Source organism: Mauremys mutica, chromosome 1 (genome assembly GCF_020497125.1).
Source record: "Mauremys mutica isolate MM-2020 ecotype Southern chromosome 1, ASM2049712v1, whole genome shotgun sequence".
In the NCBI taxonomy this organism is placed as follows: domain Eukaryota; kingdom Metazoa; phylum Chordata; order Testudines; family Geoemydidae; genus Mauremys; species Mauremys mutica.
Genome location: NC_059072.1, coordinates 242,256,589 through 242,282,729, shown reverse-complemented (window position 1 = coordinate 242,282,729; position 26,141 = coordinate 242,256,589). Strand labels below are relative to the sequence as shown.

The 26,141-nt window shown below is 39.8% G+C and overlaps 1 protein-coding gene across 1 annotated transcript in view; it reads right to left on the bottom strand.

The window, feature by feature from the left end:
* HERC2 (HECT and RLD domain containing E3 ubiquitin protein ligase 2) overlaps nucleotides 1-26,141 on the bottom strand; it is a 193,783-nt gene that overhangs the window by 127,085 nt on the left and 40,557 nt on the right. Inside the window, exons 6-21 of the mRNA XM_045004994.1 lie at nucleotides 24,905-25,005; nucleotides 23,817-23,973; nucleotides 20,536-20,646; nucleotides 19,189-19,360; nucleotides 18,311-18,484; nucleotides 16,703-16,891; nucleotides 15,859-16,010; nucleotides 13,356-13,513; nucleotides 13,139-13,252; nucleotides 12,058-12,309; nucleotides 10,814-11,007; nucleotides 9,548-9,748; nucleotides 8,626-8,854; nucleotides 8,374-8,498; nucleotides 3,741-3,919; nucleotides 1,349-1,533 (exon numbers count right to left, since the gene is read on the bottom strand). Of these exons, the coding sequence (XP_044860929.1) occupies nucleotides 1,349-1,533; nucleotides 3,741-3,919; nucleotides 8,374-8,498; nucleotides 8,626-8,854; nucleotides 9,548-9,748; nucleotides 10,814-11,007; nucleotides 12,058-12,309; nucleotides 13,139-13,252; nucleotides 13,356-13,513; nucleotides 15,859-16,010; nucleotides 16,703-16,891; nucleotides 18,311-18,484; nucleotides 19,189-19,360; nucleotides 20,536-20,646; nucleotides 23,817-23,973; nucleotides 24,905-25,005 (2,693 nt within the window). The remainder of the gene's footprint in view (nucleotides 1-1,348; nucleotides 1,534-3,740; nucleotides 3,920-8,373; nucleotides 8,499-8,625; nucleotides 8,855-9,547; nucleotides 9,749-10,813; nucleotides 11,008-12,057; nucleotides 12,310-13,138; nucleotides 13,253-13,355; nucleotides 13,514-15,858; nucleotides 16,011-16,702; nucleotides 16,892-18,310; nucleotides 18,485-19,188; nucleotides 19,361-20,535; nucleotides 20,647-23,816; nucleotides 23,974-24,904; nucleotides 25,006-26,141) is intronic.

The following is a 26,141-nucleotide window of genomic DNA, read 5'->3' as shown; positions in this document are numbered from 1 at the left end:
TTCATACTAAAGGGATTATGGTTTAGTGGTGGAATGCTCTCTGTAGCTTGCAAGGTTTACAGTGTGCTTTAATATCCTACAGAACTGAAGACATTACAAAAACTTTCAGTCATCATTTAATGAAACAGATTTAAAAAAGTAAAAGTGGAACTTTCAAATTTATCACCAAACAGAAGCATAATCATTCCTAGTTTACACTTCTGATGTAAGGAACTATCCAACTAAAATAATCTCAAACAGCTCAATATTTCACACTTATAGTCCACTTTAATAAAGACAGAGTCACTGCCTGTAAAATCAATATATAAAATTGTATTCTCCAACAAGGATCTGAACAAAGCTGTATTTTCTCTAAATTGGAAAAGGCAAAAAAATAATAATTAAAAATAAATGATTGCTGTTTGACTAGCCCCCTTTCATAACAAAGGACAAAACAGTTATTGTTACTGTACCACCTACAAAGCAGATTTTTAAAAACTGTTCTTGATTAATTCATCTGTTCTAGGTGAATTCAAGTCACTGAAATTAAATATCAATATAAAGAACTAGTTTCAATTAACCTTTTTGACAACAAATCCAGCTTCACTATGTTAACAGTTAAAATAGCAGTCATAAGAACAGCCACATTGGGTCAGACCAAAGGTCCATCTAGCTTAGTATCCTGTCTTCCGACAGTGGCCAATGCCAGGTGCCACAGAGGGAATGAACGGAACAGGTAATCATCAAGTGATCCATTCCCTGTCGCCTATTCACAGTTTCTGGCAAACAGAGGCTAGGGACTCCATCCCTGCCCATCCTGGCTAATAGCTACTGAAGGACCTATCCTCCATGAATTTATCTAGTTCTTTTTTTTACCCTGTTATAGTCCCAATTTTCATACCTGGGAGTCTAAATTCCATTTCAGTGCCTAACTACATATTCTGGGCATCTAAACTATTACTTTATAGTTGGGCACCTAAATCTGTATTCAAGCAACAAACAACCAAATCTGAAAATCGGGCCTGTTAAATAGGGTACAATCACACCTTTTAAATTTTCTTTGACAAAAATTTTACTTACATTTATTAAATGTTAATAGCTTTCTGAAAGAATCTTCCATTTTCTGCTGATGTTCCTGTACCATATGTTTTGGCTACTCTGTTTATATTTACAGTTTATGTTTCAATCTGCTTAAATGGTAAACTGTTTAGAAAAAACAGCTCTCAAACAGGTGGGCCATGAAGCAAAGGAAACAGTATCTCAATTTACAAAACTTTGTCAAACAGGAAAATGGTAAATAGCAAACTTGTTTGGTAGCACAGGTATTACAAACAACGCATAAGCCTTTTATATTTATTAAATAACTTACCATATGTATTAGGGACCTGCCCAACATTCTCTCCTGGGTAAAGTTTACTAACAAGTAAACGCTGAAAACGCAGCAACAAGTCCAAAGAAGCAGACCTCTCTTTACTGTAATGTTCGTGGTCCAGGCAGGAAGAAATGCGACGAGCCACATCTTTTAGCTTGGCTATAGTCTGCGAAGCGATGTTCCTAATTGGTATAAAAGCATTATTAAGCACTTTAAAAGGGCAGCTGGTGTTTCAAATAGCCTAGAGAAACAGGATTAAGCTTTTGCTGGGATTTTCTCTAACTGTTGAGAATTAAGACACCTATGCGAGGGTTCACTGGAGAATGTTATTTTATTTGGGGTAATGTTCCAAGAATATTAGTTTGTTTCTGTAAATGGGACTCAACCACCCCACCCTTATTTCCACAATTTACTATGAAGCAAAAGATTTAATGATCTGAACAATGTGAAATAGAATGCTATATAGAAGAAAGCTGTGGAGTGGCATATGTTTTAAGAGTTCCAGTTATGAATGAATGATTTCCTTGTTACACAATCACATCAACGTGATGAGTGTTGTAAAAGTTCTCAAACTTTATTTCTGCTAGCCCACAAAGTACTGGTGTGGCTCACAGGAGGTAACAAGGACCAGGCTTGCTACACTGATCACTTATCTACAGGGATCCTAGAAATCAGCTTCCCACAGGAAAACATGGAAAAACGCAGAATTTGCATTTTTTCACTATGTAAAAACTGAAGATTCTCTGTAAAAATAAAAACATACAGTAGAATCCCATTCCCCCCAGCGCACACCCAGGAATATGGGAAATCGATGCTTCAGCCCAGGGCAGCAGGGCTCCTGCTGACAGATTTCATTTTAATTGCTGAAAAATGCAGATTTTTATGTTGTTTTTTTATCAGAGAATTGTATTGATTTTTTTTAAATCACAGAAAACTAGGATCCCTGCTTATCTGAGACTCCCACATAGTGGTAAGACTCGAACACCCAACTTTCTTCCTCCCTCAAGCCCTAGAATTGACGTGTATCAGAAGTAAGGCTACTAATATCTTTCTCCAAAGATATTGCTGGCATTTTTGTGGAACACCTGGCTGTTAGTTCTGCTCTTTCTCTATTATGAACTCTGCAGCGGAGGACGAAGTACCACAAGGCCTGAGAGCAAACGAACAGTAGCTCTCCCTAGATCTAAAAATACCTATTGCAGAGTGCAGCGAGGCCAAGTGACCTCCCTCTGGACTGGAGAGCGAGGGACTACGCTCCGCCCCCTTGCTGGAAGTACCAGGATGGGACTGGAAGTATAAAGGGATGGCTCGGCAGCTCTGTTGAGGAGGAGCCAGGGAAGGAGACAGATGCCTCCACTCTGCTGTGGTACCCTAGAGCTGAATCTGCACTCTGCAGCACCCTGCCCCGAGAGAAGACTGGGCCTGAAGACGAGTTGCCGGGACTGCCATCCGCTGTGTACCCCGAGGAGCCAGAGGACCTGTGGATTATAGAGGTACCCAACCCTGAGGAAGTATGAAGTAGCCCAGGGGCAGCCAACGACTGTCCGGCTACCTTGCTGACTGACTCTAGGTCAGCATGTTGCAGCTGGATCCCCGCTGGCCCAGTGGTGGACCACTCCACCACTGTTAGGGCCCTGAGCTAGGACGCGGTGGAGTTGGGCAGGCCCGCGTCCCCTTACCACCCCACCCTGGGGGCAGCAGACTCCCCACTCTAGGCCAGGAGGCCTGTGTGAATCTACTGTCCCTCAAGCTAGGATGCTAGACTCGGTTGGTGCTTCCCTAGACGATGAAGATGCTCATCCCTACCTGAACCCTAGACTGTGTGTTTGCTGGCTGCCTTGGCCTACAAGCTGAGGCTACAGCCTGATCCCTGCTCTGCCTCGCCCAAAGGGCTAGAGCGCCAGACCGTTAAGTACTGCCAGTCCCAGCTGAGGGGCTGCGAGCTAAAGACTACTCAGGGCATTGCCCCACCCGAGGGTGGGGGCAAGAGCACAAAACTGTTGTTGCTTGTTAGAAGGACACAGAACTATAGACTACTTACGGCTCGGCCCTGCCAGCACGACCCAAGCCCTACAGTTACTGCCCAATACAGCAATGCAGAGTGGCCTTCCTCCCCACAGGAAAGTGAGGGACCCCTACAGAGTCTTCATCTTTTCTACCCATTAAAACAAAGATAAAACCAGAAAACTACACTAAGGTAAACAGAATAAGCATATGTTCAATAGTTCTAGTTTCAGGAGGCAGAAGGACTGATGGGAAAAGACTGAGAGCATACTCTGTCACCAAGGATCATTAACTGTTATTTAGCTCCATGCTTCACAATAGGATGAATCTAAAGGGATCTTCTTTTGTAGGAAAAATATCATGACATATTTAGAACAAAGAATACCTCAGTAATTGCTGAATCAGTTGAACCAAAGGTAAACTCTGCTTCCCTGCAGACTCATAGATCCCAGTATTAATAAGGTCTTTGTCTAATGGAGTCCTGCTCCGATGAAGTGTTGAGGCATTTGCTTCCTGTTCATCAATTTCTTTTTCTTTCTGGGCTTCTTTTTTTGCCTCAATATCCTACAATACAAAAACACTAAAGTTAAAAGCAAACAGCACATCATCAATAGATGCAATCATTTATCTCAGTAGGAAAACACAGCATAATGGCTGTCATCTATGCCACAAATGAGATTAAGGGTATATCTACTCTGCACACTCCTTTCAGCAGTGTGCAGAATATATACACTACACACCCCCTCGCTTGGGGATAAATAGCAGCGTAGACCATGAGGCACTGCTTAGGTAAGTAAACATATTCCTGAACCTGGTGGGTATGTACCATACAGGGCTCTCTTCTCACCCAAACAGTGTTTGCCTTTCTATGCTGCTATTTTTAGCAGTGCAGTGTCCCAACATCTCCCTGCTGCTGGAGTTTTTTCTCACTGCAAGGAAAGGCTCCAGCAACGGGGAAAGGCTCTGGCAGCTCCCCACCAGCAAGCCTTTTCTCACTGCCTCCCACTACCAGAGCATTCCATTGGCACAAGTAGCCACATACCAGTGTGGATGTAGCTTGCTTTAAATTGCAGCATGTAGTTACACATACCCTATACACCACCACAAGAAGTGTGCAGTGTAGACAAAGCCTAAGTGTACCAGACAAGTTTATTTCATATTCCATATTATGGAGACATCTAGCACATTTTTACAAATACTATTTTAAAAGAGAATTTCTTACTTGCTAAACTGTTCCAGCAACACAGGCTAATGGGTAATGCCTGCCCTATACATGTTTCACTTATGAGAGCCACCTATGAAAAGTTTGCATTTTGGCATGCAGTTAGGCTCCACACACTTCTACCAGCTTCTCCAAAGATTACTCCGAATGAAAACTGAAAACTTTTCCCAAGAGAAGAAAACAGTTTGTCTTTTAAAGGTAAACTCATATGTTAATATAGAGGGATACTAATACTAAACCTTTAGCTCGGTCTGAAAAAGGCAGGTATCTGAACTGGAAACTGAAACTCCAAGGAATTGACAGGTAAGATTTTTTTGTGTGTAAATGGGCAGCATATGACTGCTCTTTTGTAGGCATCAACTCTAAATGAGCCATATAGTATCTGGCCCATATGATCTGGAGGACCAGCAAGCCCTGGTTCTTTGTTTCAGAAGAAACAGGTGTCTGTAGTCTGAGTTCCTGGAAGAATAGATTGAAATATGCCCTGTGAACACTCAGATTATGCCATGTTTCCTTTTTTTGCCCTGAATCCAGAGCAGAAACTAATCAAAGAGTATCGTAGTTGTGGTGACAAGATACAAACTTGAAAAGAAAAATAAGGCACATGAACAGGACCATTTTATCCTAATGGAAGAGCATACAAGCAGATCCAAGGGAGCAGTCAGGCTTTCCCAACATTCTGATCAAAGTAATTGTCACCAACACTTATACTCTACACGATAAAAGAGAGAACAGAGTTCAAAGGCAGAGTGACACAGGTCATGAAGAACAGGGCTGATCTCCAGCATGAGATATAAGACCTAGGAGGAAATCAAAAACACGCTACGTCTCACAGGGAATGGGAGACTAAAGGGGGAGAGCCTCACTCTTCTTCTAATGGCAAATGAGAGGCCTTTATTAAAGTATATCTGTACAAAACAAAGAATGGTGAGAAGGTCAGAGTAACTGAAAAAAATTCTGGAGACCACTAAGTGTCCAAACTATAGTATACTACAGAGATTTTCTTCCTATAGGACAGCAGCATCTCTATGACTTTAAGTTTTCAATTTAAAAAAAAACTTCTCTCATAAGCCAGGAAAACAGACTAAGAAAAAAGTGGTGCATGAAGGGTCAGTACATCTACTGCAGTAGGGATTTTGAAAAAAAGGGACTGTGTCCTCAAGACACTTAAGATGGTCCATATAAAGGAGTCCTTCAATGGCTCAATATATGAGACTATGGCCAGGTCTACACTACAGGTGCTACAGTGGCTCAGCTATAGTGCCATAGCTATGCCACTATAGCGCCATGTGGCAGATGCATCCTATAGCAATGCAGAGGAGGGGAAGGGAGGATTTCCCATCACTGTAGTAACTCCACCTTCCCAAGCAACAGCAGCTAGGTCAACGGCAGCATTCTTCCATTGACCTAAGCTGAGGCTACACGGGAGGTTAGGTTGGCATAGCTATTGTGCTCAGGGGAGTGGATTTTTAACACCCCAGGGCACTGTAATTACGTCAACCTGCTTTAATCTTGATTTATTTTTCTTAAGACTTTGCATGGCAGCAGGATCAGGGAAAAACAAAGTACATGTTAATGCCATGGAACTAAGAGAGATTGCTGCATTACTTGTAGGCAATCTTGGAATGTACCTACTTCTGGTTTCAAAGCAGTCAGAAGATACTCTCTAAGGCCTGGTCTACACTGGGAGGGGGGGAAAAAAATCGATCACTGGGGGGGATTAAGATACACGAGAATAGCATAGCTGAAGTCAACGTATCTTAGATCGACTTAGAATCACTTACTTCGCGTCCTGGCAGCGCAGGATTGACAGCCACTGCTCCCCCGTCACCTTTGCTTCGGCCTCTCGCCGAGCTGGAGTTCAGCAGTCGATGGGAGAGCGATCGGGGATCAATTTATCGCGTCTACACTACACACAATAAATCGATCCCCAATAGATCGATCGCTACGTGCCGACCCAGCGGGTAGTGTAGACGTACCCTAAGAAGTTTCATTCCCCTCACAAAAGAAACAGTGTGCAAGTTTCTCTCCCTCAGGACATGCATATTTGGTAGGCCTCAGGTTTCTTTCTTCCCAGGAACAAAAGAAAGATCCCTGCACCTAGGCTTTCCCTGACAGTTCATGCATTCGACCACTGCCATGCTGTCTATAAGTACAGATGCTGTGTAGCTTGCTGCTTAAGCGAGATCTATTTACAGCTCTGAGCTCATGGACTAAGCACCTTCAGTCATTCTCAGCATATAGTGTGTTCTCCATTTTGGTGGGTTTCATTCAAAAGATCAGTTAAAGCCTGAATGGGCAAACTCTTCAACATCCCAGGATTTCACTCATCCCAAGAATAGCACTACATGTCTAACTCATCAAAATGGATCTTTGAGAAGAGTAGGAATTACTGAAGAACTCAAATGAATCTGGGCTCATGAGCTGCATTTTAATGGTGCAGTGGAACATAACATCTATAGCTTATCTATCTCCAGTAGTACTATCCTAGCATGTGTAGTTTAAAGATTAAGGGTACGTCCATACTTATGGCCGGGTCGACGGGTAGCATTCGACTTCTCGGAGTTCGAACTATCGCGTCTAATCTAGACACGATAGTTCGAACTCCGAACGCGCTCCCGTCGACTCCGGAACTCCACCACCGCGAATGGCGGTGGCGGAGTCGACGGGGGAGCCGCGGACTTCGATCCCGCGGCGTCTGGACAGGTAAGAAGTTCGAACTAAGGTAGTTCGACTTCAGCTACGCTATTCGCGTAGCTGAAGTCGCGTACCTTAGTTCTACCCCCCCCACCCTAGTGTAGACCAGGCCTAAGGGAGTATGTTTTTAATGCTGTACTAGACTGTTGTTCTGGATCTGGTGGTTTCAGATTGAAATTCCAACTCAACAAGGTTACCGGTAACAGTGGCTTTCACATTTTGGTAGTGTGACTCATACTTTGTAACAAACGTTAAGAATAGAGAAGTTCAAGTTTCAGAGATTGCTGCTTACTATTTATGGAGTTTTTGGACTGAGATGCCTGATTAAAAGTGAACTGCTCTGCAAGAGTCCTTCAGAGATCAAAGACCATTTTAAGTCTGGCATGTGGCATTCATGTTTATGCATTCTTTTGCTGAAGTCACAGCAATAGATGCTGTATATCTGACAGGTGGTTTTCTGTAGTGTACACCTCACTTAAAAATAGTAAAACATACTCACTATTCATTTAAACTATCAAATGTATATGTAAATCTAAAATGCAAGCTGTAAATTACTATTATGCTGGGGGTTAGGTGAAGCCTCATTGAAGATGATGGTAGCAATAACCACCCTTCATTCAAGATAGAAGAAAGAAGCAGTTAAGCTTCTTTTGGAGTAAGGTAACAATAGGACCCACTGCCAGAAATACAGGCCAAATGCAAGGCCAGTCAGGAGCTGAGCCATGTGGATGGAGGGGCTTCACTTCGGGCTGAATGCAAAATACAGAGGTCTAGGTTTTGTATCAGAGCGTGTGTGTGTGTGTGTCTGAGCAGACGCAGCCAGAAACACCACACAAACAGACAGAAGGAAGCAAGATGGCAGCAGAAAGCTAAAGACAGCCAGAAAAGCTCTTATAGTGTGACCCTAAGCAAAAGCTAAGAGCGCTTTTTGGATAGTGCTGGCTGGGAAGAGAGGCTTGCAATGCTGAGCAAGAAAACTGCCCTCTGTCTGATGTAAGCCTGTTTATTTGCAAAGAATTTATACCAAGTCCTGTAAACGACTGTATTATATGCATCTTATTCTAGTTACATGGTAAATGGTAATATTGTTGAAATGTACCTGAATTTCTGCAGAGATAGCAGCATTTAATGCAGACTCTAAACCTCCATCAGCCATCAAACTGCCCACCAAGAGGTCAATCATAAATCGACGGCCTGGACTTACATTCATTTCATTTCCTGAAACTAACAAAACAGAACAAACATTTAATGGGCTAGAAATTCAGATGCTCATTTCATTTTGCTGAAACTAAGAACAGAACAAACACATAGATATTCAGACACCAAACAGTTTTCCATCATTAAACCATACCTGCACTGGGTAGGAGAGCTGAAAGAGCCCTAGCTCGCTCCTCTGCTGTTGGCAGCAGCACAGACCACCCACTCTGCAGCACTGCTTGAGCAGCTGACTGCACAGTATTAAGAACTCCAGCGTTACTTGCTAAAGTTACCACGGACTGTTTCAGGCTATTCAACAAGACGCTGCCTAAACCCAAGCCAAGGCACTCTGGATCAACCTGGTGACTGATGGCAGCATGTAGCTGAAAGAAAAAGAATCAGTTTCAGTTAGGGATAACATAAGAAATGAAGTTGAACAAAGTCAATCATGCAGACACTGAATACAAATACATCTACTGGTCTAAATACAAGGAAATGTTTAGAAATGAACTGCAAAGCTAAAGTAAAAATACAATTACACCCAAGTAATATATACACTAATCTCAGCCAGTACCTCAGGAAACCTAGTGAGCAATAATTACCTCAATTTAGAAATTACCTAGACTTCCCTGTACACATCACTCTGTATTATCATGAACATAATGACATCTTTAGGAAGCTAGACGTACCAGATTTGCCCCAAACAGGAAACTCATTTTTTAAAAAGGCAAATTAAAACACTGAACATCCAAAGCCTTTTCAGCAAGTGGTATATTCAGCACAAAACCAAGATTAGTCAATTTACATTTTAATTTTACAGTTCATCTTAAATCAAATGCAAGAACTGTTTAGAAAACATTAAACCAAGAGAGCAAGAAAATTCATGGTTAGGACTGAAAACCCACCCTTAGCTTTCCCCCTTTTGGAACTAAGATGCAGGAATTGCTCATTATACCAATTTAATTTTAAGCGAACAAAAATGTTTTAAACACTTAAAAGCCACTATTTTCTTCCAACCAATTTACTAAAGCATTTTATCTGAATGAGAACTCAGACACATAAGAAAGCTACAGTACCTGAAGTCTTAGAAGATTTAAGGTTGCAACAGCCATACATTCCTTCTCCTGCGGTGGTGGCCAGTCAGAGGTGCCATCCATTCCCTCAGTCACTTGTCTCAATAGGAGATCTAGCTGTTCAAATGTCATTGGGCAAACATCCACCACAAACGGTACACGCAAACCAATGGACCATTCAGAACAAGATGACCAGGCAAAACTCTATGTATGGAAAGGAAGCGTAACAGTTACTTTCTTTCTAATCAATGATAGGCCTATTATGAGATACCAGTGCTTTATTTAATGAACTAGGCTCAGGAGCTATATTGTGACTTTCAGATTTTTGATGAGGTGCAGGATGAATGTGGGCTCGATTCATTTACATTATTAGCAAGCACTCCCCTCTTGCCAACAGCTAAAGGTGTCCAACAATCACAAAAAAATACTATTTCCTATCATGTTTCTCAGAGTCCTTCTATGCCAGTCCAGACATCCTACTTTAATTTTGTTGGTGGAAAAGTTGGGACTGATTAATTCTTAAGACTTATACTAGCAATTGCTAATGTTGTTAAATGCTATTGCTCAGGAAGTCTTACTGAGAGGGAAGGCCAGCTAGGCCTTTTTGGAGAAGCAACTACAAACAAACTGGGGGGGGGGGGGAGGGGGGAGGAGAAAAGAGTTGTGTCTCCGTCTGCTGGTGGCATGAAATATCCACGTGGCACAGCTGGTACAGGAACCACTTAGACCAGTGGGGCGCAAGAGGTTCTCTCTAGGGGAAAGGGGAGGTGCAGAAACTTCAACCTTTTCCCCCTTTAAAAAACAATCATACAAATTAAAGCACAGTTTGGCTCATTTTCAACAATTTGGTAAATTTCATAACTACAGTAGGCCTACTATGTCTTTAAAATTAATTTTGATTCTCATTTTAAAACTCATGTAATGTTTAATAATTGATATTAAAAGACAAACTGGCAATGTATATAATAATAGTTGAGAGCCTAGGACCTCTCGCTTGAGTCAGATGCTCAAACACTAAATCGAATGAATGGGCTCATGTGTTTCCCCTCCACCTTCCAGAATGAAAAACAGTTTCAGATTACAATTAATGCGGAGGGAGGGGAGCACGACAAATTCTGTGAATGGTAAAGCGGGGGGACGCGACTGGAAAAGTTTGCGAACCACTGATTTAGACCATAGGGAGAAGTAGGACTTAAATTACTGTACTACACTCCTGTAATTCCACGGACAAGTTGAAGACAAATCCTGAGTAACAGATTCAAAGCTTACCTGGGCAGGCCCACAAGCAATTCCAACAATGTGCTTTCTGTCTAATCCTGGGAGAGCAGTAGGCTCTGGTTTAGTGATCCTCAAAGTATCAAAATGCTGGCACTGATCATTGCTCCCCCAGCTGTGCACTTCACTATCCTCAGTAAGTGCCAAGCAATGGGTAGATCCAGCCGCCACATCCACCACTTTTTTCCCTGATAGCAAAAAGTGAACAAATATTAAACTTTGCTTACTACAAAGATTACATTTTTTAACAGAAAAACCATTTGTGGAATAGCTTTTGTGTTTCACCAACACCTACAATTACTAAAACCACAATTAAAAATGAGCAGAGTAAATATGTCAAACTGTAGTTCTACCTTCCACCTTAATAGACTGGAAGAGCCTACCCAAAAAAAATTAGAAAGGTTGAAGAGACTTAAGCTATCTGAAGTGCCGAAGTGTATAAGACTGCAAAAATCTTGTGTTATTTTGCACCCATTTAGCTTAGTTGTTGATTTAGAAGAGTTTGATGGCATTTCCACTATTAAATGAAAAAGTGATTGGACAGTGTCACATGCTGAAGTCAATTGGTTCTGCCACACAACTCAGAATTTCTTTCAATTAGGTGACCTCATCACAGTAGAAATGCAATGGATCAATATGTCCATTACAAAGATTTGTAAAACCCACTTCATAATACTGTCTTTTCTCATCTGCCCTAACAGTATTTCAGGTTTGTTTTTAAAAAATGTAGGCAACAACTTTTAGCTCTTTTCTGAGCTACTCAAAACACTTATGCACATGCTTAACTTTAAGCACATGAGTAGTCCATGGTTCTCAACATTTCTATTCACGTATGTAAAGTTAAGCATGTGCATGTTTACAAGATTGGAGCCTAAATGAGTTTACATGCAAAAATTCTTCAGTCAGGCTAAGTGAGAAAAGCAGTAGGAATAGAGAAAGCCAAGAGTATAGAAACAAGAATTTTCAAGTATTAAAAGGTTTTAATAGAATAGCATAACAAGTCTGTTGGAATAACAGAAGTAAAATCTCAGATAAAATGCACAAGGGGGGGGCAAATACACTTGTTTAATACAAGTAAGTTACAATTTGACATCATGAGAGCAGTGGTGAGAGATTCTTTAAGTTAGGATACAATATGATAAAAGAAAATTTTTCCATCAAAAATTAAGCACTTTTGACATTTTCCAACTTTCTAGGTTGAGAAAGAATTGCGATTGCCAATTTTGTGTTACACTTACCTTGCAAGCCTTCCAGCAGTTTAGGATATCGAACATGCTCTTCTGTTCCATGCCCAAGCCTCTGATTGTCACCTTTCCCCCAGGAATAGACCTGCCCGTCTTTTGTTAAAGCAACAGAAAATTGACTCCCACAGCGTACTTTCACAACATCCAGGTCCTGAAGCTTTTCTATCAACTTGGGAGTTTTGCAACCATCACTGCCACCTCTTCCTAGCTTCCCGTAATCTCCATCACCCCAAGACCACACCTGGCCTAGAAAGGGAGACATTGCACTGAACTTTCAGGTAAGTTACATATATTGACAAAAGTTAGTAAATTATTCAAATTAGAGCTTTTGGAAGTCCCCTAAATATGACCACATTACAAGTCTCCAAAAAAAATAGTGGAGTTCACGCATGCTCAGTACACACTTGTTAGAATTTGGCAGCTAAATTCTCTGAAGATTCTGCCTGTACTGAGGATGTTGCAGCCCAGGGATACAGGGGCTGAGCAAGATTTTCTTTGCAATTTCTCTTCCTGGCTGATGCAAGCTGCTGTGCCTCTGCTGGTGCTCAGGCAGCAAGAAGAAGGAAGAAGCTACATTGAAATGCACAGTTGTGAGAAATGGGAGGCTGGATGGAAGCACAGTGGCAGGAGCCAACGGTGCTCTGGTGAAAGGCATAGGACAGAGTTATGTCTATTCAAGAGGGGTGTGTTACAACTGTACTCTGACCACTTCAAAAAAGTTTAAATCTCAAAAACAGTACTGGAAGTTTAGGTAGGTAAGAGATATTTTTGTGAAAAGGAGGAATATACAGCAGAACAGCTGGTGAGCTGAAGAGATGTCTGAAAAAGTCTGAGTAACTATACATCTGGAAAGAGTAGCAAGTTATATAAATTTAATGCTTAACTTTTCTCCTTTACTAATACTTTCAATTTTTAAATACGTATTAAAATATAAATAATCACCTAGAGACTATTCTGAAAAAGCACTTTCAGTTTGAGATTCTCTTATAAAATTTGTTTCATGAACGTTCAGCATAAGACCTATACCACAAATGTCTTTCTAATGACATTAACCATGGCAAGTTTAGCCACTAACCATTTTCAGTCACTGCAAGAGTTTGAGCATCTCCACTTCCACAGGCCACATCAATAACCTTCAGTCCTTTCAGCCCTGTGACGAGCATTGGGATGGTCTGATCTTCACTGGAACCTTCCAAACAAAAAATAATTGCTTTGTCAAAAATACTCGAGACATATACATTTAAAATTTTCACAAACAGAACACCAGGCTTTAAGAAATTAGAGGAACATACCATGCCCCAGCCTGCCATAGTTCCCTCGTCCCCATGTATACAACTCTCCCTCAGCAGTGATGGCTGCGCTATATGTGCTTCCACATGCAATATGAACAACATGTTTCCCAGCCTGCTTTCCAGATAAAGCAGATATCATCTTTGGTTCCTCTAGGGGTCTATTTTGAGAGAAGACAAGAGTCAGTAATTATGTGAAAAGATCTGTGGTAACCTGTCTGCTAGAAAATAAACTGATCATCACAATCACAACTACAAACCTTACTGACTGCCATAGGCAGCAAGATATAAATGGACCTGTAAAGCAAATTAAGGTTGAGCTTGATCAATAATAAACACAATATGCAAAGCACCTTGGAGAAGTTTACACTACCACTGCCTGTGACATACTAAAGTCTGATCACTAGTATTTTTACCTCCAAGTAAGTCAGTCCAGTGGTTTTCACAGGCACTATACTTCACTGTGAAAAAAACTGAGCTCCAATTGCTGTATCTGAACAACTCCTTCCCTCCAATCTCAACCCCAAGACAGAAGCACTCCCTTATCCTGTACGGATTTGTCACCGCAGTGGTGCTTATCACCTCTGGGATACAAATTCAACACAGAACTATTTAAGTACACCCCTATACTGCATGGAAAACACTAGTTCAGCTACAGAACAAGACACTCACTCCTACTTTCTGGGCCAAGACAGAGCATTGCAACGTTACTGTTTAACACAGGAAAAAAAGGAATGGGGAACACACAACAGTTTGCACTTGCACTGAACCATTCTGAAATTGATTTGGCAAGTAAATAAGAAGGGAAGAGGGACTCCTGGGATCAGACATATGAGGCCTGGGAAAAATGGGAGGATAGGTGCCCTTCTGAAACTATAAATATTCCAGAAATAAGCACAGAAATTATCAAAAATATAAAAAATGATTACCTACCTTTCTGCAACTATTGTTAGAGATTTGTTGCAAAACATCCATTCCACTGTAGGTGTGCACGCACCTCGTGCATAGTTGACTCCAGACAGACTCCAATAGAGAAGGGAAGGAGGATGAGTCATGGAATGGACATATCCAACACATCTCAAAGAACACCACTTACAGAAAGGTAGGTAACCATTTTTTCTTCTTCAAGAGCTTGCACATGTCCATTTCACTGTAGGTGACTCACAAGCAGACCAACGTGGAGGTGAGCTGGGAGAATATCTGACCAGTGTTTCTAGAACAACCTGTCGGAAATTTGCATGGTCCCTGGATTGACAGGAAATGGCATAAGGAGAGCAAAAGTATGGACTGATGACCAAGTCACTGTTTTGCAAACATCTGTGATAGGTACTTGGGCCAAGAATATTTGTCACTTACGTGGAATTTTCCCAAACATTTCAAGTAAACCAGGTGTGGGTCACTGCCCAGCATACGTTCAGCACAGGTCCAGAAGGACTTAAAACCTGATGAGCACAGCATCGTTCCAGTACCAATCCCAATATCGAAAGATGAAAAACTGGTCCCAAAAGACCTAAATCTAAAATCTATCACTAAAACTAACAAACCAATTCCTAATGACAACAGCATATAGATACATAAAGGCGTGAAGGCCGCACTTATGACAAAAGTTTGAGATCACTCCGACAACTGTTACTGGTGGAACCGAGAATTGGCGCAGCTTTTGTGGCGTGTGGCAACAGAGAGTGCTTGGGCCAGCCCAATGGATACTGCTAAGGGGAAAAGATCTCCAACCACGGTGCACAAGGAGCATACTCACCTCACATACAGTGGAATGAACATATGCAAGCACACGAAGAAGTCAGAATTTTTAATTAAAAAGGAGAGAAAAAATATTCAGAAAGGATGTAATTTAACAGTTGATAATACATGCATGTGTTGTCCTGAAGTTGGATTGTTGTAAAAGACATTTTGGATTACTCAGTGTCAGATTTCATAAGTGGAGATGGATTTCTTGAAGATCTTTATGTTAACACTGGGTAACAGATTAGATACATTTATCATCATTTTCTATAGCCACAAATCAGTATTCAATTAAGACAAATATCCTTAAAAGACCTCCTGGATCATCTCGCCATGCAATAGAATTTTCTAAGCTAAGCAGGTATTCCCTTCATATATGTTCATTGTTGTCTAAAATCCATTAAAAAAAATTAGAGGAAAGCTAGACCTTTCCATTGCCATTAACAACTGTAGTCTATTTGCCGGTCTAATCATGACAACATAATTAAGACAAAATCTAAAGGAATGTATGTTTGTAAACCATCTTGCTTTGCTTAATTTCTTATCAACCTTTGAATGATACATATGTACTGGAGGACTTGAACAACTATAGCATACTATGTTATCTTTTTCCAGTTGTCATTTCGCTGTAAGTGGCTGTGTTTCAGTAACACTTATTAAATGTCTGCATATTTAATCCTACCTTAGTTTCTAACATTAAAGTAGAATAGTTGTAAATACATTCTATGCTTAAGCTGGTGAATCAATGGTATTTTATTACACATACACTGTGTCCCCATGGCCTAGTCTTCCACCATCTCCACAACCCCAAGAGAAAACCTCTCCAGTTGCTGCCAAGGCAAGATAGTGGTGACCATCTGAATGTGCTGCAATCTTCACAATATTTCTAGAAGCAAGACTCTGCACCAGCTGTGGTCCCTGTAAATTAGTTAGAGACAATGTACAAAGAAAAGTTACTTATGTTGCTCGGAGTGTCAAAAAAACTCAGATAACTTGATAATTAGATTTTTCCCCAATAAGGCCTTACTTCAAAACTATACATTCCAGTATTAATTTAATAAAAACAGAGAACCAGGCCAGAAGTTCAGATCAAATATTTGGGTTTGGTGAAAAATAGAGGATGCTCTGGAGCTCCCATTTTGTCCCATCCTTATAATGCATGTAATATATATTAAACTGGCTTTTGTCTGATCATATCAGATAGTCTTAGCTGCATATTTTTCTGTTTTAGTATAATTTTGTAAAGGGAATTTAATGCTTAGGCACTGGTAGTCAAAACATCCATTAGTTTAAATGCACTTCATGCTAAGCAATTGCCACGTTACATGGAAATAAATGGCAAAGCAATACCGCTGGAGAAGAAAGAGGGCATTGTTCATAAGGCCGGATTGTTGCGAGCACCATAACGAATATTTATAACATAGGTAAAATTCTTAAGATGGCAAACAAAGGTGATAAACCATTGCTGCTGAGGGTTCAAAAACAAAGAATTTAAGATTAGCAGCATCACAATATCTCCATTACACATCTGAATGATTAGAAAGAACAATCTCATAGCAGCATATTTTATAGAAAACGGTACGCTTAGTATGGATGTAAAAATCACCTACCAGTGTGTCACTGTTGTATGCCTGCGTGTAAACTCGTCCATTTCTAGATAAGATTAAAAAACGTTTCTCTGCACAGGCAATTTGCATAACTCCAAGATTGGCAAGTCCTTCACACTGAATTGGACCACTCACATTAGCATAATATTTCCATCCTATTAAACCCCAACCTATGACTTCTTGCAAAGATCCCTGTACGGCAACAAAAAGCTAAGTAAGAATTTACAGTTCACTACACAACTTAATTAAAAACACAAACACCAGGATATTTTTTCTAATAATTATGCTGCTTCAACAATACTTCAATCAATCAGTATTCATGGTAGCTGTAAAAGTAAGACATCAATGAACCTTACCTATTAATAAGATATTAAAAATAGTCTCACATGCATCACAATCTAATTAAAAGATACCATAGGTGGGTGAGGTAGTATCTTTTATTGGACCAACTTCTGGTGGTGGAAGAGACAAGCTTTCAAGCTACCCAAAACTTCTCTTCAGGTCTGGGAAAGGTACTCAGTGTCACAGCTAAATACAAGGTTGAACAGATTGTGCTAATTGCTTATGCTAAACTATCTGTTCGACCTTGTATTTAGCTGTGGCACTCTGAGTACCTTTCCCAGACCTGAAGAAAAGTTTTGGGTAGCTCAAAAGCTTCTCTCTCTCACCAACGGAAGTTGGTCCAATAAAAGATATTACCTCACCCACCTTGTCTCTCTAATACCCTGTGACCGACATGGCCTACAGACTATACCATAAATATTTATAGCAAGTATGTAGAGAAGATCTTTCAACCAGTGAAGTTATATAAAAATTTGGGCGTTTCTTTAAATTGCTACTATACCAGAGCACTCTGACTTAAACATTTAAGAAATTTGGTCTGAACCATTTACTTTGATGGGCACTGGAAATAGTACATTTATGGGGCAGGATCAGCCATAGGTTTTGGGGAATGACTTGCTTGTCATTCTGTAGAAATCTCTGGCAGATGCAAAGAGCAGTAACAATGGGCTCCAGAATAAGCCACGTTCAGATAACCCCAGTGGTACTGGGAAAAGGGGATAAGAAGAAGGGAAACAGAAAACTAAGATCCCAGGGCTCAAAAAGTAGCTTGGAAAACAAAAATAAAAAGAGTAAGAAGAGTCTCCTCATTCCAATGAAAGTATTAAACTCTTTGGTACAGTCTGTACATGTTTATATCCACTACAGGAGATTGTTCAGATATTACTCCTGAACTGCTTATATAAAACTTTGGATTCTTTTAAATTGAATTACGGAAATTCTGAATAAATTTCTAACTGCACAGGGATTTCAGTCTTAAATTATACCTTACCTCCCTGGTCAGATACCTTGTTTGGCTATGGCCAAACATGAGGAAAAGAGGCAGGGAGGTTAAATACTCAGATTACTATAAACAGACAACTATGCATTTTGGAAACTCACTTTAGACACTCTATATGAAAATATTTTAAAACCAATAGTTACACTTCTCTTTATAAGTAAACTGATGATTTATTAAAATCATTGAATGGTCTTTCTTGATAGTTTAAAGAGAAAACAAATTGTCCATCTACAAACAGAATCCTTTTATTTGAGATTATATGAGATTACCTTATGAGATGTAGGAGAGCTACACTGTGGAGGCATACATGGAGTAGCCAGGCGATCTAAGTGGGCCATGATCACAACTGCCGTTTGTCGCAGATCAATTGCTAGCTCATTGTCCTGTGGTAAAGTCAGGTACCTCAGAAAACTCTCATTGGGACTCAGGGAGTAGGACAGCATCTAAGAAAGCAAAGAAAAGCAGTTAAAAATAAAAAAGTTAAAAACAGGAAAATGTTCAGAGTACTTTTTACACGCCCCATACGTTCTTTTCCCTTATTTCTCTAGATACAGATATGGCATATTTTGTGGATACTCAGCATCTGTAATTCCTATTGAAGTTAATAAGGGACTCGGCATCTGTATATAATATTCCTTCCTCATGCAAGCAATAATTTCAAGTATACATATACACTGAGAAATACGTTGTTAAATTACGTTGATTAGCACTGAGTAAGCCACTATTTCAGTAACAGAAACTGATGCTACCTTTGTATCAATTGTGCTATTCAGTACTTCACAATAAAATTTAAGAATGAAATGATGTTTCAATCAAGTTAATGGAAACAGTTAAATGTTCAAGAAAATTAATCCACACAGAGTTGTAGTACCACATAAAAACTATTTCTACAACAAAATCTAAAATGCAATATTTATATAAACATACTGCAAACTTCTAATCTGCCATCCCGAGAAAATGCAAAATGTACACACTGTAATACAACAGCTGTATATGTATCTTGATGTGTAAATTACTACTACAAAAGTGGAGTTACAAACTTTAGAAGAGCAACAATGAGCATCTATACTTGATTGCTAAGCAACATGACACAAATAATTGGATACTGGATAGAATATACCTCATAAATAAACCAAGACACATATACCTGAATCTCATCCTCGGCGTTAGGTATGTCTTTATTACAGATTATGCTCTGAAACCGTTGCAGCAAAGGCAGAAGGGGTGCACTTGTGCCTTGTGCAGATCGCTCATTATCTGTTTCCCTTGTTCCATTATCCCAGAGTTGAAGCAGCAACATAACAGCAGACAACATTTGGCTGAAAGAGTAAGTTTATCATCCTGTTGTAAGCACTCCTACAGAAGTTATTTGAAGTTCTACATTAAATCAAATTTTAGAAGATGTGCATGTTTAGTAGTCAAGTATCAGAGGAGTAGCCGTGTGAGTCTGGATCTGTAAAAGCAGCAAAGAGTCCTATGGCACCTTATAGACTAACAGACATATTGGAGCATAAGATTTCGTGGGTGAATACCCACTTCATTAAATCCGACGAAGTGGGTATTCACCCACGAAAGCTCATGCTCCAAAATGTCTGTTAGTCTATAAGGTGCCACAGGACTCTTTGCTGCTTTTGCATGTTTAGTAGTATGTGTGTGAGGGTATTAGGCAGAATCTACTCAAAGCTAGCTCACTTAGAAGTTTTGCTTAGTTTAGGGGTTTCCCCCCCCAAAAAGTGTCAAAGTGAAGTACAGTTTTTGAAATTTTGGGATTTTTTTTAGTTTTGGTATGTGTTCAAGTTTTAGCTCTGATTATTCAGTAGTTATTTAGAAAACTGAGCAATCTGTTTAAAAGTTGTGGTTATAGATAAACTTTGTAAGAACAGACTAAAAGTATCCTTCGCTGGTATAAATCAGCACAGCCCCATTGACTTCAATGGAACTATATCACTTATACCAGATGAAGATCTGGACCAAATGTCCACAAAAATGTATTTCAATATAGTTTTAATGTGCCTTCACCTCCTTTCTTGCAACATTTTAGCTACATAGGAATTACTATTCTGGCTCAGAACAGTAATCCATCACTGACAGATCTTGATGATTCACAGAAATATGAAAGAAGTCTTCTAGCAGAAAATTATGTAATAGACTGCTCACTAAAATATGTTTCTTTCTAATCCCCATCAGTTACATTGGCTTAGACCCTGAAGAATGAGTGCTTAGTATTCCCTAATTTTCTATCTATATTTCATCCTTCATCATTACCCTTCATGATAGGAAATTATGGTCAAATCCTGGTTCCACTGACATCAATGCGAGTTTGCCATTGACTTCACTGGGGCTAGGATTTCACCTCTAATCATTACGGAGAGGACCCCATAGGTGTTGCATCAAAATGTTAACACTGAACTAATGCAAACTAGACGCCCAGAATTGCTCAGAACATTTTAATAGGTACTCTTGTTTGAGAGCAGAAAAGTGCTACATTTCTCACCTTAGTGTGCCCCTCTGCACTGCCAACTCTAACAATATAGCAAGTGCCAAGTGCTGGTCTTGTAATGGAATGTTTGCTGGCCCTTTGGAACTTGGAGCTCCATGTACATCACTATTTAAAAAACAAAAAATACTTGAAGATGCAGAAATTCATGTTTGCAGCATTAACACATTACATGAGGTTTACAAAGAAACCACCGGGAAAACACAAAACATATCTGCACAACTATAGTATCTACAAGGTGCTAGATGATGTCAACATTTATAGGATGATTATAAGCTTCTGGGGCAGAAAAATATCTAGGAAAATATGCAGAGTAATATGAAGCAAAGTATTGACTCTCTTTTGGGGAAGTGCAGAGATTTGTTTTTTAAAAAAAATAATCATCCTCAACTCCCTTGGGTATTTCAGAAGCGATACTTTTCAGCTGTGCTGATAACATGGATTGAAACAGGCACCATTATGTGTCATTTTTGGAAAGTAGCGAACAGCAAAGACCAAAAACATCTGTATCAGGTGACCTAATTACTATGATTCCATTTGACAAGAGACCCAAAAGCCATACTGGCACATACAGAATCCAGAAGCATTCTTAGGTCCACTTCCTCTTGAGTACTGCATAAGTTTTGGACTTAACACTTCTACTGGTGATGCACTTTGCTCCTTCACCATTTGAAAAGCCTTAAAGCAAGAAGCACTGCTTATGTTGCATTTTGAACCATATATTCACAGAGGAATTTTATAAGTGATTGCTTATTGGATGCCAAGTTTAGAAACTTCTTCCACAGAAGCACAGGGCCTCCACCAATCACCTAATATTTCCCATATCCAGAGTCATCCCTTGGGTAGGACAAATCAGGGCAACCGCTCCAGGCCCTGCGCTTAGGGGGACCCCATGGGCTGGTGCAATTGGCCTGCGCTGTCGGTCCCAGAAAAGACGAATCTGTCACTTCCGCCCCAGGCCCCGCAACCCCTAGGGACAGCCCTGCCCAGCACACTCTTTCTGCAGTTTTCAGAGTTACTATTGTCATATCTGTCAAAAACTTTGATTAAAGAATTAGCTTTTCAAATCTTTGGGGACCTGCCTCAAACAGTCAGCAGCCAATTCATCGCATGTGTGGAATTTGTCTCTAGCCATCATTTGTATGACAGCCATGGCATCCCAGATATACACTGGAGGTCCTTTGTTGCATGCTCTTAGCTCATGGATTCTTTCAGATGGAGATTCCAGCTGATGCCCTCGTTCAGTTTTGTCTGTTCTTCTCATTGTTCCATCAGCATGAAAGAGGGACACAGGCAGCATAAGTCTTATTGGGTGACTAAGAACAGTTGACATTGAAACATCAAGTGCACCTCTCACAAATTTCTTCATTTGTTCTTCATAAACATCTGCTATTTTCAACAGAGACTTCTATACACCTGACATTACATGTAGTCCAACAGATATGTTGATAAGCACCTCAGCATGCGATTCAGGGTCAAATGGGTTTGTCATATTGTTGACGACGTGGTTGGTAAGAGTTGTAACGTGCTCTTCATCCCTCTTCAGTGCATAGGCAAGGACTTGTTTGTGGACTTAATCTTCACTACTTCTTGTTAGGCTACTTCTTTCTCTCACAGCTTTTCCATATTCATAATATGAAGCTGTGTATTCTCATCTCTAACACTAATGCTGACCTATGCGTAAGTGTCACTGAATTAAAAAGCCAGTTTCTAGAACATTTCAGAAGCTAATACTGCATGCAAAGGCAATTTACAAATTAAAACCTTCTATCAGGCAAACTATATGCTGCATTGTAAGTACAAAACTTACAAATGTAGAAGCATATTAGGAATTCAGGTACATTTATATCTACCCACTATGCAGTGTAAACTATGGGCCTGCAATCTACTGCTACTGGTGCACAACCTTCAGTGAGACTGATCTGCTCAGCAAATTTCAATTGCAAATACAGAAACCTATTATAATCTCTTGTGAAATACTTTGATAATTAAGAATATCTTCTTTTTTCCTTTATGCCGCTTTTCCTAGTGAGGGTCGCAGCGGCAGCACAGAGAGTAAGAGGACCAGACCTCCTTTTCCTCCGCAACATGTTCCAGCTCCTCCTGGGGGATTCCCCAGTGTTCCCAGGCCAGCCAGGAAATATAATCCCTCCAGCATGTCCTGGGTCAGCCTCAGGGCCTCTTCCCAGTGGGATGTGCCCAGGAGAATATGCGATGTAAAAACATTTCATGTTAGAATATTGCAAAATGTGATATTGACCATTTTTGTCACATGCTAAACAGCTTCATTTCTGGGAAAAAACATGCCCATGCAAAGCCAGTAAAACTCTTAATACATTGTTGTTTGGTAGCTTTGACCAATAACCACCACGTTAAGGTGTTCAAATTAATTTAAACAGTAAAAACTGTAGTCGCAGTCATGTTGCAGCATTTCTGAAACTGTGCAAAAAACACTCATTTTGGGTACCACTGTTTCACCTCAACCATAGCTTTACAGAACCACTTGACAGTGCCACATCATACCTCTTCTAAACGTACATAAAATAAACTTTCAGATTATATATGATGTGGGTGTGTATATGTCAGATACATTCAACTCCAAAAATACGGCCCTTTTTGGAGACCTGCCACACACCTACTGTGTGGATCCCAGGATCCCAGTCCTGAGCAACATAGCTGTGTTGGCAGAAGTTTTTAGTCCGGGTCTGTAGTATTAGTTTTGTATTAACATTGCTTTCCCATTTCAACATTTTCTATAAAATTAAGATGCAAACTGGATCATGTGTGTTCATTTGAATGTGTGTTCAAGTGCAATTTAAACTCAATATTTTTGTACAATTTAAACTAAAAAGGAGAACGTATTGTTCAGTATGCAATTCTCATTCACTTTTACATAACATCTCATTAAAGATTATATATCTATGCCAAGTCTGAACATTAAACATAGTCCATTTAAGTTACCTAAGCACGGTACATCTGAGCAATTTTCTTTGAAAATTATGAAAAACAAGGTCATTTTGAGATAGCGATACTCTAGAGAGACAGCCCACATCAAGCAAGTGGTACGTTCGCTCTCTCTCTCTCTCTCTCCACACACACACACACACACACACACCTGTCTGTCTACTACTTGCTTGATGCCAGGGTATCAGAAAAGGAAACTGCTCTATGTAGCGCTCAATTTACCAGAAACTATTTTTGCTTGGCCATCAGTTGTTAAAAATTCAGACTCGCCCTTCAATGTCAATTCAAACAAACCAACCAAAAAAACCACTTACCCAGTCACAACAGACCTTAGGAATTTAGTAGCTCTCTCCACAACTTCCAACCATACAGATGATACAGTCCCTTCATCGAAAAGGGATGCTTCTGGTAGTGCTCGTAGTGCATCAAGAGATTCTTGTAACAATTCACTGCAAAGGTCTGCATCCTCACCTACCAGCCAAGACAACATATCAGTTACCTTACAGTATGTACTAGATAGCTAAGGGTACATCAGTATTTTCTCAAAATGATTCCGAGTATGAACTTTAGAAAAAGCAACTACAAACCGCCAAAACTGGTAAGTGTATAAAGTATATATATATTATGGATTAATTTTCACAGAATAATGTTGACTGGAATTTTAAGGAGCTGTATAGCTAACCATCACAACCACACAGGAGGACTAATTATTCCTAAATCATAGGCATCAATAGGAGTCTCATCAGTTTTCCTGCCAGCCTGTCCCATTATTTTTTATTCTAGACAAAGTTTTAGCATTTAACTTTCACTCATCGCCTGCTCCCTAAAAACAGTTACTTTTAATCAAGCTGAGTAAAGATAATGTCCAGGCTAGTGGGCTGCATATAGGTTCAGAGCTACTAGCTCCCTCTCTGGAGGTGGGCAGAGAAGCAGAAAGCAGAGCAGAAGGACATCACTACACCTTTTTGAAGGAAAATAATGGATTATTATTAAGGCAGTTGAATGCTGCCCTGGAGAACTGGATTCTATCTCTTCCTCTGCCACAGAATTCTATGGTATGCTGGACAAAGTCACTTAAACCATAGTTATTAATTGGGTGTTCTTCATTTTCTGAGTGCTGACTCAAGACCCTGGAGCCTGATTTGTAGAAGTGCTGACTACTCATAATTGCAACTGAATTAAATGGGATCTATCCCTTGCACATATGAAGTGCTGCATAATGCTAATTACTCTGAAAAATCAGGTCCTAGATGTCTCAAATTGGGCACCCAACATTAATGGACTTTTTACCTCAATCTCTCTCTGGCTCAGCTTTGTGACCTTAAGAATGTTCTTTTAAACCTAGTTTGTGCATGTAATTATACAAAATAAGGTAAACATAAGATTGCAAAATGGACTTTACCTGACCTCCAAGCTCTGCGAAGGAATGCAAATGCAAATGAAAGTGCTGCTCTGGATCCCACTCGTGCAAGTCCTTCTACACCTTTGCCTATCGGTCTGGGACTAAGACAAGAAAATTAAAAAATTCAAAATCCTTTCTTGGAGAGAGAAAGTTAATGCTCTTAAATGTTAACAGCCAAGATTCGTTTCCATTGTCCAAAAAGATCAACTCCATCCACCAAGAACCTTGGTTTAAAATAAGTCAGAAGCAAGACTGATATCTCGTGTGTTGCCTGTTCCTAAATCTTACCACTATGGTTGATAAGAAAGCTCTAGTTTTAGGCCTCCTTACTGAGGCTAAAAAGTTGTACTTGTTCAGTTTTGTGACCAATGTAGAGTTAGTGTTAACCAACTAGTGAGAAGACTCCAGTCATATGAAACTGTCATTATCCTGAAGATTCTCTCAGAGCTGGTATGTTCTATGACAAAACATCTTTCAAAAAAATTTACCTTAGGCCCCAAATGTGGGCTCTTATTATCAAGGTGATTTTCAAAAGCCACTATGAATACAAATATTAAGTGTTTTGGTTCTTTTTATAAAAAAAATCAGAAGCTCAACACTACTGTACTCATGAAAGAGAACTACAAGTTGAAATTGATACAATAAATGAAAGTGACTAGGGTTATTATCCCAGTTAATTCAATAAAGGTAACAGCATAAATGATGAAAAGTAAGTAAAAATTGTATACGTTCATTTTTAAATCCCTAAAGCATTACAGATTAAAATATTTTAATGTGTTAAATATCCTTTAGTGATTTTGTAATTCTATGTACACAATCATATCTTTCTGCTAAGTGTATGGTGTTGCATTTATAGTGTGCTTCAATCTATTTTCCAAACAGTTTTCGTTTTCTTGCAAACCCAGCTGTAACTTTTGTTTTACACTTTTAATACCAGGATTCGTACATATTTTGACATGACTGTTCCCATCTTAAGAATGCCACTGAAAGACAGCTATTAAAATAAGCTTTCTACAACAGCACAAGCTTTTGAATGGTCCTCCTGCAGTCATGTTCAGTGCTGCAGCTATGATGTTGCATCTGGGATATCTTCTGTCCAGCACTGTATTCAACCTGGCTCTGATACACCTGTGTTAATCTGTACCCAACAGCTCTTTCTCCTAGGGAGTCTCTCCCTCTAAGCTCTAACAGTTTTGTAATCTCTTTTCCAATTAACTTTTTTAATGAGGGTCATATA